This window comes from Canis lupus, chromosome 8 (genome assembly GCF_048164855.1).
Source record: "Canis lupus baileyi chromosome 8, mCanLup2.hap1, whole genome shotgun sequence".
NCBI lineage: Eukaryota > Metazoa > Chordata > Mammalia > Carnivora > Canidae > Canis > Canis lupus.
In genome coordinates this window covers 21,257,616-21,270,041 of record NC_132845.1, presented here as the reverse complement: position 1 = coordinate 21,270,041, position 12,426 = coordinate 21,257,616, and the positions used below count along the sequence as shown (strand labels likewise).

Sequence of the window (12,426 nt, the reverse complement as noted above, 5' to 3'; positions counted from 1 at the left end):
TATATACCCAGAAAAACAGAAGTATCTGGCTCTAACTGAATATTGATTTATTGAATTCATGAATCAGGCAAGTGAGACAGTTAGTCTCAGAGGTTATAAGAGTTGTTTAACTTTTCATTCTGAGAATAGGAGATCAGAACCTTTTGATTCCAGGTTCAGTGTGCTTAACGTTGTATCACATGGCCTCTCAAAACTGTATTTCTCGTTGGAAGGGTACTTAGTTTAAATAGAATTTAGCTTATTTGTATATCACAGAACATTAACCTATATTGCTTCCCCCCCCTTCTAATGTAGATGCCAGAAGAAGAAGCTTTCTGTGTATTTGTTAAATTAATGCAAGATTATAGACTTCGTGAACTTTTTAAACCAAGTATGGCAGAATTGGGCCTTTGTATGTACCAGTTTGAATGCATGATACAGGTAAAATTGTAGTATTCACAGGCATATTGTGAATTTTTGTCATCTTGGTTTGAGTGATGACTAAGTAAACTTAATGTTTAAAGTGTTATAGCAATTGAAAAATCAGTGTTTTAATCACATGATCATTCATTGGTTAACACAATTTAGACCTACTTCCCAGTTACTGTTTACAAGTAGATCACAGTCTGGAACTCGACTGCCGTTCTCATATTCAAACTTTATGCATTTGTGCCTAATCTGTCACAACCACATTGCCTGAATGCATGAGTTTCCCCTTTATGCCCTATTGTATTCTATTGTTATATAGACTGTGCTCTTATAGGAGCTCCTGACATTATGACACTGACATCAGTTCATTTCCTTTGAGACTTGTCTGTTCTGGTTCTTTCAGTCCTCTCTCCTGCCTTTCTTTTTTTATCTCACTTTTTTGCTAGCCTGTAATCTGTTCTTAAAATAAGGCTTTTATGTTCCTAGTTTAAGACTGAGAGTCTAGTGTGAGGGTGTAGAGAAGAGCAGAGGAATCAAAATCAAATGAAAAATATTCTTTGTAATATTTTACCTTTCTGGAGTTAATTTATATATTTATATGTAGTAAACTAATACATATTGTATTAACTAATACATATATAATAATACATATACATAGTATATATATAGTAGACACACACACACACACATATATATAGTTTACTATATTGTCCTTTAATATAATAGTGTATTTTCATATACTTAAATTTCAATTAGATAAGCAGAACTTAAGAATATAGGTTAATGATTCAGCTGACATAAGAGCCAATTTTACAAGTCTCCTTTTCCTGGCAGCCTTACCTGCAAGAATTTTAAAATCCTTTATCTTTTGTATGTGTAGTGGGAAAAAAGGGATATGCAAAGTGTTTGCACATTTTTTTTGTGTGTGTTTGCACATATTTTTTTAAAAAAAGATAAAGTCTTGAGATGATTCTTAAATTTTTCTTTCTGAAATAGTAGGCTTTTTTTTTTAAAGATTTTATTTATTTGAGAGAGAGAGAGGACATGAGGAGGGGAGGAGCAGAGGTAAAGAGAGAGAAGTAGACTTCCTGCCAAGTAGGTAGGGAGCCCTATGTGGGGCTCAATCCCAGGACCCCGAGATCATAACCTGAGCTAAAGGCAGATGCTTAACTGACTGAGACTTGTCACTCAGGCACCCCTGTAGGCTTGTTTTAACCAACCTTAATCTTTCTTGGTTTATTTTCAGTTCAATGTGTCATTTATGTTTTGAATTACTAGAATTGAGGGAGCATGTGTATTTTGGACGAAAAGGTAGGATAGATAGCACCTGAAAGTGTTTCAGCATAGCATTTCTTTCCTTTACAATTTTTTTGGAGGGCAGCCAGTTCGGCAGCTTAGCGCCACCTTCAGCCCAGGGCATGATCCTGGAGACCTGGGATCGAGTCCTGTTTCGGGCTCCCTGCATGGAGCCTGCTTCTCCTTTTGCCTGTCCTCTCTCTCTCTCTCTCTTTCTCTGTGTATCTCTCTGTCTCTCTCTGTCTCTGTGTGTGTCTCTAATAAATAAATAAAATCTTAAAAAATAAAATAAAAAAAATTTTGTAATTATTATAGTTTATAGAAAAGTATTAAAAATACTAGACACTGGTGTTTCCACCAACATGATTAAGCAAATATTAAAGTTTATTTACTTGTTTTAAATGTTATTTTTATTAATTAATGTTACAGATACAGCCTAATTTCCAACTCTACATCCTTTTCCCCTTCTTCCCTTCCCTGATAGTAACCATCATCCTGAATATCAATTTCAACATCATAATTGATGCCTGATCTTTGTGTTTGATAAAGTCTTTTCTAATATATACACAGTAATCTGGTTTAAAATGTTCAATTTTATTATGTTTTAATTAATTATTTTCTTCTCTTTAGGAGCATCTTCCAGAGCTCTTTGTACATTTTCAGTCTCAGAGTTTTCATACCTCAATGTATGCATCATCTTGGTTTCTGACTATCTTTCTTACGACTTTTCCATTACCAATTGCAACAAGAATATTTGATATCTTTATGTCTGAGGTAAGCTAATGGGCAAGCTGAGCAGAGTAATCATTGGGTTAATCGTTAGAGCAGGACATTGAGGAGAAAATAAAGGAGATCCATGTGTTCCATACTAAACTACTCATACGGATATTCTCCTTTAAACCTGTCAGTATGTTTAATGGATGTTAGATAAGGAAGCTGAGACTTCAAGGAATGTTAAATAGTTTGTCTGTGGACACATAGCATGTAGTAGTAGTGTAGTAACTGTTGTTCAAATACAGGCTGTCAAAATCTGGAGCTCACACTCAAGCAAACCTCTGTATCACTTCCTGAATGATTCAGTGAGAATTAGTGAGAAGTGAAATTTGCCTTATAGTTAATATTATTGCACTGCATCTGTTACCCAAAGAGGAAGAAGTAATGAATGTATAATTAAGTTTCTTCTATTCCATGAATATATTGCAGGTAGTCCTTTTAATTGTCATTGTCATGTTGTAGTTATCCTTTGTCTTTTATTCTGTGTTTTGGATGATAAGGTAGGAAGGCAAGGTTAGGCAATGAATGGTAGCACCTGGAAGTATTATTATTGTTAATAACATCTTAATCAGGGGGTGGCTGCCTGGCTCAGCTTGAGAGAGCATGTGACTCTTGATCTCAGGGTTGTGAGTTCAAGCCATGTTGGGCATAGAACTTATAAATGAATAAACAAAAAAACACACAAATTCTTAATCAAACCCAGTGTTCATTGTTATTAATTAGATCTGGGGAAGATTAGTTTATTCTATTACCTAGTTAAATTAGTTTGGAGCCAGCAAACTGTGATTCATGTATTGACCACCCTGTTTTCAGGTACCAAATCTGTCCTACCACTTATTTTTGTACATAAAGTTTTCTTGGAACATAGCCATGCCCATTTGTTGTGTTATCTCTGTCTGCTTTTGGGCTTAGTGGCAGAGTTGAGTATTTGTGATAGTAACCAAATAGCCCACAAAGCCTAAAATATTTGCTATCTGACTTTTTACAAAATTTGCCAATTTCTAGTAAGATCACTAAATGTTTACCGTGCTGTACTTTTGAATGATTATTTTTTGTCAATGGCAGAGTAAGACAAATTTGGCTTTAAAATGTGTTTCCACAGGGTTTAGAAATAGTGTTTCGAGTAGGATTAGCACTTCTTCAAATGAATCAGGCAGAACTGATGCAACTTGACATGGAAGGGATGTTACAGGTAGGTCAGTTCATGATTTCTTGAGTGTGTTTAGATATTACTGCCAATTAGTTAATAATAAGCAACACTAAGTAGTTCTTATGCTTTCCTTTTTTGTGTTTTATTAGCACTTTCAGAAGGTCATTCCACATCAGTTTGATGGTGGACCAGACAAATTAATCCAGGCAGCTTACCAAGTCAAATATAACTCAAAAAAAATGAAAAAGTAAGTATTTTATATTTTGATTTTTAGTCATGAGTGTTTGTTGAAGCATATAGGAGATTAAATAGAAGTGTCAAAACAGTCCAGTGATAAGTGCAGTTTTCTTCCTCAGTTCATAGAACTGTAGCATTTTAGTTCATGGTGTTGGTTTGTGGTAACATAAATTTAATGTTGTAATTTCATACTTCTCTTAGTATTGGTGCTTGGGACCATTATGTATTACCTATAAAACTGCCCTTTCCCATTCCACATTGACTGGAATTAGGAACCTGGTAAATGTATATACGTGAGTGTGCTCTTACTTTGAAAACTACTTCTGTAGTGTGATCCACTTCACTGACATTCTTTTATGCTCAACTCCAGAGTGTCACTTAAGTTCAGGATTAGTCTAACCAACAAGATAGGCATGAGGTATAGATTGAGAATTTAAGTTTTTGTTTATTGTGAATTATTTTTGAATAAAGCTTTTCTTGATATGTTTTTAATGGAAGTTCAAGGAAATCCCAAGGATTAATTTTTTGAAATGTGATAAAGATAATTAAGAATGATAGCTGTTGGTCTTCCAGCCTCCGATATTTAGATAAATCTTAGCCGGAGGTCATAGTTACCACTCCTGACACTAGTTTCTATGGTACAAGATACTTTAAAATGATAGCAATACTATATTTTAACAGTTCTCAGTATCTTCACTGTTGTAACAAAATTACATTCATATCTCTTACATACTCCCATGGATGTTCCTACCCCAGAAAGTATATAAGTGAGAATTATGTTATTAAAATTAGCTCTAATTTGCAAAAACAAGCAAATTTATGAGCTTTCACTAGTATTAATAAATAACTTGTGAAGTTATTAAAATTAGCTCTAATTTGCAAAAACAAGCAAATTTATGAGCTTTCACTAATATTTAACTTATTTATTTAACTTGTGAAATTTCTAAATCACATTACATCATAATGTTGAGACATTATTGACCAAAAAGCTATTCCCTTCTATAATTGATAAAACCTTTAGGAGCCATATCAACTTTCAGCTCTTGGTAAAACCAGATTTAAATCACACAAGCCAAGAATAGAATTTATTGTATTTTAATTACAGAAAACAACATAATTGATTTTCCTTTTAGATTTTATCACCAGTATAATCCCATTTCTGAAATTTTATTCTCTATACTTATCAAACTTCTGACACCCTAGTTCTTTCATTCGTACTCATATGATGTCTCTGTTCAACTTTAAGATCTCTACTCTGATGTTAGATAGCCTTCTTCTGATCCAAATAAGTATACCTCTATGTTTTGTACCCTGTATTCATGTAGTCAAGTGCTGGAGAAAATTGCATAAACAGGTTACTGGCAGTAAATTGTATCTCTTTGCCATTTCATGTGTATTTTTATTGACCTTGATTAATTCTCCCATTCCCCATGGTGATTATTTCAAACTTTGCCATTTCCCTAGATTGTGTCCCCATTTTTGCCCTAACTCTTTGGCAGGTTATTTTGCTTGTTAATTAATTCATCAGCCATCATTTTTCAAGCTCTCTGAACTTTTTCTCCTATAATTTGCAGCTTGCAGAATTAGCCATATTTCTTTTCTTCCCTTTTCAGAATATAGTATTTCTATTCCTATACAATGCTAATTCAGTATGTTATTTCCATCTCTTCCAGGTCTTTGCTGAACTAGTTGTTTCTACTTTTATCTTCATCCCTTCTTTCTGTTTCATTTTCTTCAATGTACAAAGGTATTTTTGATTTCTGACTTATAAGCGTCAAAACAAAACTGACCTCAACATAGCATTTCATTCTCTTTTTATGAAATTTAATTGTGAAGGAAAGAATAATTTATTTATTAGCTTCAGATCATATTTCATCTGCTATTTTTTTTCCATTTGGGACATTTTTCAAATACACAGAGACATAATGGAATAGTAAATACCCATATGCTTATCATCTAGATTAAACAGTTAATATTTATCTTCTTAAAAATTTTAATTCTAGGGCAGCTCAGGTGGCTCAGCGGTTTAGCGCCGCCTTCAGCCCAGAGCCTGATCCTGGAGATCCGGGATCGAGTCCCATGTCGGACTCCCTGCATGGAGCCTGCTTCTCCCTTTGCCTGTGTCCCTGCCTCTCACTCTTTCTCTCTCTCTCTTTGTGTGTCTCTCATGAATAAATAAATAAAATCTTTTAAAAAATTAATTCTAGTGTAATTAACACAGTGTTATATTAGTTTCAGGCATACAATATAGTGCAACATTAATACTTTGTCATTTACTTCATCTACATTATTAGATAAAATTCTATTTTATTTGAAAGTAAATTACGGATATTATGACATTTCACTCCAATATTCAGTAGAGAAAAGCAGGATGAAGGACATAGAGTGATGGAGTGCTATTTTAGGTATAGCACTCAAGGATAGAACATAAATTGATAAGGTTCCATTCGAGCAGATACTTGAGAAAATTGAGAGTGAACCATGTGATTGTATTCCATGTTGATAGTAAAGTAAATGTAATGATGACTGAGGCTAGAATATGATTGATATGTTTAAAGGACAGCAAAAAGCCAACGTGACTGTAGTGTAGGCAAATAGGAGTATGTTGGCTAATGAAATCTAAAACATAGTAGAGAGCAAAGGATATTTAAAGCTGGGAATTTTTTTTTTTTTTTTTTTTAAAGCTGGGATTTTTTTTATAAGGTAGTTACTACCTACATGTATCTACTAAAATTTTTAAAACTGAGGATTTAATTCATCTGTTATATTAGCCACTTTTCAAATGCCCATTGTCACTTATATTTGGCTAGTGGCTACCATATTAGACTCACAGATCTAGAACATTTTCACTATTGTAAAGTTCTTTTGGACATACTGATCTCCTCAGGGACCAGACTTATATAAGTCTGAGGGAAGGCATTAGAGAATTTTGACAAAAGTGACATCACCTTATTTTAAAATTTCACTCTTTTTGTTGTCTAGAAGAGTAGGTGGAGGTTGACAAGGTGAAGAGAAGGTGGGCATTTTAGGCAGAAAAGTAATATGTACAAAGGCTCAGAGGTTCCTTTAAGACAAGAAATTTGCAAGCAATCATTCTTAGGCTTTGTTTTTTTGTTGTAATTTCATTTTGGTATATTTTTAAACCTTTTAAGAGTTATAAATAATATGTGTGCATGTAAGTAAAATCCATACTCATTTTTAGGGGATCCATTTGAGAGTAAGTTAAGATGCTGTGCCCTTTTTTCTTAAATACTTGAATGAATGTGTACTTCCTAAGAACAAGGACTTTTTTTTTTTTGTTTTGTTTTTTTTAGCAGAATCTAATAGTTAATTGAAATCAGGAAATTATATAGATACAGTACTATTACCTAATTCCCAAAGCATGTTCAAGTTTTATCACTTGTCTCAATAATACTCTTTGTAACTATCTCCCCTTTCAAATCCCCACCTAATTCTCTCTCCTATCCAGTCCCTACCTTTCATCTCCTAGGTTTTGGATCCACTTTAAGCACTCCAGGATCATGTATTGCGTTAATTGTGTCAGATCAATCTCCTTTAATCTGAAACACTCCCTCTATTATTCTTGTGTTCTTGACCTTGATAGATTTGAAGAGTACAAGCTAGTTACTTTGTGGAAAATCCCACAATTTGGGTTTTTCTGATATTTCCTCTTGGATAGATTCAGATTGTGGATTTTTGGTAGGCATACCAATGATGGGTCTTCTCAGTTAACCATGCAGTGGGTATATGATACTGGTTTGCTCAGAATTGATGATGGTATTTCTAATTACTGGGTTAAGGTGATGTCTGCAAAGTTTACCACAAAGTTATTATTTTGTATTTTATTATTAAGTATTTATATCCAGATGCTTTGAGATAATATAATATCCTGTTCTTTACCATGCCTTCCCTCACCAGATTTATATCCACTTACGATTTTCTCACTCCCTCATTCCTTCTTTATTAATTGACATTCTACTGTAAGGAAGAGCTTTTCCTTCTGATATATTTACTCATTTATTTATATAAGTGTCAACTTGTGGGTTCTTTTTTTTATTTGGTGAATTATAATTCATTACTCTCCAGTTACCCTGCTTTGTCTAGTAGGAGCCCTTTCAAACTGGCTGTGGTGTCCTTTTGACATGTCCCCATGGCTCTTTGAGAATTTCCTTATTGTAAGGCAACAGAAATCTCCAGACTCATCTTGTGCCTTTCCTGTTCCTGCACAGGAGCAAATCATTCTCCAAAAGGCCTTGATTATTTTTAGTAATAAGCCTTTGAAATGTAGCCTGAAGGTAATGGATAAACACTGAAACAGTTGAACTCCGGGAGTGGCATGATCCAAATCGACATTTATAAAAACATTATCCTGGTAATAGTGTGCAGAAAAGATTGAATTATGAAACTGGCAGTAGAGAGGACAGTTGTCAGATTCCTCTAGTAATTTAGTTAAGCTATAATGAAGGCCTAAAAATGTTGCCAATACAAGAATGATATAGCTCTGTAGTTACTTTGAAGTTGCTTTGTAGAAACCTTATAAGCATACCTAGGCCAACTGATGATCAGGGTCAACATCAACAGTGATATCTGGTGAGAATTTGTACCCTTGATATGATGTGATAAAAATGGAACTGATTTCTGTAGTCTTCTTCCTCCAAACCCATAACCCCAGTACAATCATAGCAAAAATAAGCTAAATCCCAATTGAGGAATATTCTTCAAAATACCTCACCAGTACTCCTCAAATTATCAGGGTCATCAGACATACGGAAAATCTGACAAATTGTCATAGACAAGAGGAGTCTAAAAAGACATGGCAACTTAATGTAATATGATTCCCTGGATGGTATCCTAGAATAGGAAATGGACATGAGACAAAAATTAAGACATCTGAATTTAGTATGGACTTTGGTTAACAGTGTATTAATATTAGTTCATTAATTGTTACAAAGGTACTATACTAATGTAAGATGTTAAACATAGAACTGGGGGCGGGGGTATGCAAACTCTGCACTCTTCTCAATTATTTTGTAATCAAAATCACTTCTCAAAAATAAAGTTTATTTAAAAACCATCAGTGCAGTTGAAGAAGAAATAATGTATTTGCGAGCATTGTTAAGAAGGTTGAATTGAACGTGTTTGGTGACTGAATTGGGAACTAAGATTAAATGATGATTTCAAGTGTTTTAGGTACATGAGTGAGTAATAATAACATTTATCACCTAATACATAACAAAGGAGGCATTTGTGAGGACTATAAGCTTACTTCAGCAGTGCAGCCATTGTTCAAACATTCTGCACCTCTTGAGAGTCTTGTAAATTCTTTTGAATATATTACTCTTTTAGATACACCAAAGTAATAGACATGGTAGTGTAACAGTCAAAGGTGTGACCTTAGGCAAGTTTCTCAGTCTTTCTAAGCCTATACAAATGGGCATAACAACCAGCATTAAAAAGTCATTGTGGACAGAGGATTGTAAGAAAATGGAGTAGAAATCGCCAGGGATCGGTCTCCCACCTAGAAAACAATTGCGGTGGCAGAATCTGATGTAATTGTTTTGGAATTCTGGGGCTTACTGAAGATTTGTAACTTCTAGGGGAAGGCTTGAACTGAATTGTGGCTAGTTTAGTCAATTTCAGTTCTTAGCACATTAGTACCCCTTAGCACCATCCTTCTTCACCCTTCATTCAGCCCATGGTATGCAGCTGTGCTTGCTTGTATTTCTGGAGCAACTTTCATGCAACTTGGAACCAGGGTGGGCACAAGTGACCTTGTCTAACAGGTACCTGGAATCTATGTGCTCTGATCTGATTGCTGTGCCATTTCTGATCACAGGTGCAAGGAAGGTGCCATTAGTGTTGCACCACTTTCCATTGTTGCAAGTCCCCTTATCCTCCAGCTGAAATAATTGCCAAGAGATTTGAAGGGCCATCATTCTTCTCTTCCCTTTATTTTTCCTTTTCCCCCTTTGTCTAGTTTGTAACAGGCACCTGGGTGGCTCTGTGGTTGAGGGTTTGTCTTCAGCTCAGGTCATGATCCTGGGGTCCCCGCAGGGACCCTGCTTCTCCCTCTGCTTATGTCTCTGCCTCTCTCTGTGTGTCTTTCATGAATAAATAAATAAAATATTTTAAACAAAAGCAAATACCTAGCTTATAACAAAAATCACAAGGCATATTTAAAAAAAAAGGAAAGTATGGCCCAAAGGAAAAGAATATAGTTGACTCTTCAACAACATGGATTTGAACTGTGCTCATCCACTTATATGCAGATTGTTTTTGAGAAATGCAGCACAGGACTGCAAATGTATTTTCTCTTATAATTTTCCCTATAACTCTTTCTTTTCTGTAGCTTCCTTCATCTTAAGATTACAAAATATGATACTTACAAAATATGTTGACTACGCTATTTGTAAGAGTTCCAGTCGACAGTGGTGACATGTTTGGAGAATCAAAAGTTACACACAGACTTTCAACTGCACAGGGATGTCAGCACTTCTGATTCTCATGTTGTTCAACGGTCAGGTGTAAATAGAAACTATATCTGAAAGCGACTCGATGGCAGATAAAGTAGATAAGTAGAGACTTTAAAAGAAGCTCAAAGAACTAAAGGAAGATGTGGGGAAAATCGAGAAAAAGATAGATGAATAAAATGGAAATATCCGTAAAGAGATAGAATACGTAAAAGGGAACAAAAAAAAAATATTCTGGATCTGAAATGTCTGGTAACTGAAATGAATGATTCACTAGAATGATTAAAAAGTAGATTTGAGCAGGCAGAAAAATAAGTGAAGTTGAAGGCAGACTATTAGAAATTGCTGAATTTGAGAAACAAAAAGTTTCAGTTTCATAAGATGAACAGAACAGTGGACATGCTGGTGGTGATGGCTGCACATTATAAATATACTTAATAACAGTATACCTAAAAATGGTTAAGATGGTAAATTTTGCTAGGTGTATTTTATCACAATAAAAAAAGTTATTGTGAGTTAAATGAAATTTTATATATAAATAGTAAGTAATGGGTTTTTCTCCTTTAAGGGAGAATTTGATTTTTGATGGCAAGTCTAAGTTTTTTGGGGGCCTTGGCTTGTTAGTATTAGGAGAAGTTAAAGTTACTAACATTTTTGGTCCAGAGTAAGATCTAAAAGTAACTTGGTGGGAGTAATTTTTGTATGGCCTATAAATTTTTGTAAAGATGATTTTACACTTAGAGTTGCAAAAATAGTACATTGCATTTGTTTGTCATTTCTTACTCTCCTACAATTAGTGACAGTTCTTCAGTCTTTACCTTTTGACCTTGATACTTCTGAAGTGAGCTGGTCAATGGGTTTGCTAGTTTGAGTTTGTTTGATGACTTCTCTTGATTAAATTGAGGGTGTGCATATCATGGAAGCGAAGTACCCTTCTCAGTACATCTAAACAGGGGATGCATGATGTCCGTATGTATTATTGGTGGTGTTAATCTTGATCAGTTGGCTCAGGTGCTATCAGGATACCAATATACTACAAATTTACTATTTTGAGAGAAATATTTTGAGACTGTGCTTAAGTTTTTACCCATTAATTTTAACATCCTTTGGTTTTTCTTGCCTGTGGGGAGTATTGTGGAATTTTAATGGTGTTTTTAATGTTTTATTGTCATTATTTTTAATGGTGATTTTAATATTTGCCTCATTCTTTCTATGTTTAGGAATCCTTTTGTTAGGAAGACTTGTTCCGTTTCCCCCATTATAAATTTTACACTCAGTTTTTAGTACTTGTTTTTTTTTTTTTTTTGGTTGAAATCCAGTTGAACTATATCAATATATTTTAATTTGAGGAAGAAAGATGGTTCTTTTCATAAGTTTAGGACTGAATAGAATCTGTAAACTCACTTCTCTGGTGCCTTGTATATTTCACTTTTGAAAGTTTTTTGTGTGGTTCTCATTTTTACTTGTGAAGTAATTTTTTGATAAAATTCCATGTAACTATTCAGATGATTTTTCTAATATCAAGTATCTCAAGTTAAAAGTTGGAACCTACTGAAATTATATTTTGTGTTAATATGTAGTTTCAAATTTTATAATTTAGTAACTACTTTGGAGTAAAAACATATCTTTGATTTTTTTTTTCTTCCTCCTCTTAGGCTTGAAAAGGAATACACTACAATAAAAACTAAAGAAATGGAAGAACAAGTTGAAATTAAAGTAAGCATCTCAGGACTTTTAGAAGTGCCAAACATAAACTTATTAAAGTCGGTTGTTTGGTTATGTTGATATATTTATTTCCTGTAGCAAATTTAACAGTGATGTTTATTACTACTTACTGATATTTACCATCTCACTAGGTTATAGTTTAAAATAAACCTTTCAAAAACCAGAAATATATAACAAGTGATTCTTATTGTAGCGTGAGAGCAGCAGTATTTCTGGATTTGTTGTTGGGTCATGAAGAGAAAATACTTCTATGGGGAAGATAATTACCACTTAATTTAAACATATTTTTAAAAATGCAGAGAAGTTCATCTATAACATGTGTAGATTAATAGAACAAATATTTGCACCAAAACCAATTACGGATGC

The 12,426-nt window shown here is 34.0% G+C and overlaps 1 protein-coding gene across 11 annotated transcripts in view; it reads left to right on the top strand.

The window, feature by feature from the left end:
* EVI5 (ecotropic viral integration site 5) overlaps window positions 1-12,426 on the top strand; it is a 194,765-nt gene that overhangs the window by 70,932 nt on the left and 111,407 nt on the right. For 10 of the 11 annotated variants that reach the window (XM_072834509.1, XM_072834511.1, XM_072834510.1 and 7 more), the window contains 5 exons: window positions 295-420; window positions 2,335-2,478; window positions 3,581-3,670; window positions 3,778-3,875; window positions 11,991-12,051. In XM_072834509.1, coding sequence (XP_072690610.1) covers window positions 295-420; window positions 2,335-2,478; window positions 3,581-3,670; window positions 3,778-3,875; window positions 11,991-12,051 — 519 coding nt within the window. The remainder of the gene's footprint in view (window positions 1-294; window positions 421-2,334; window positions 2,479-3,580; window positions 3,671-3,777; window positions 3,876-11,990; window positions 12,052-12,426) is intronic. The other variant, XM_072834513.1, reaches the window with a different exon arrangement.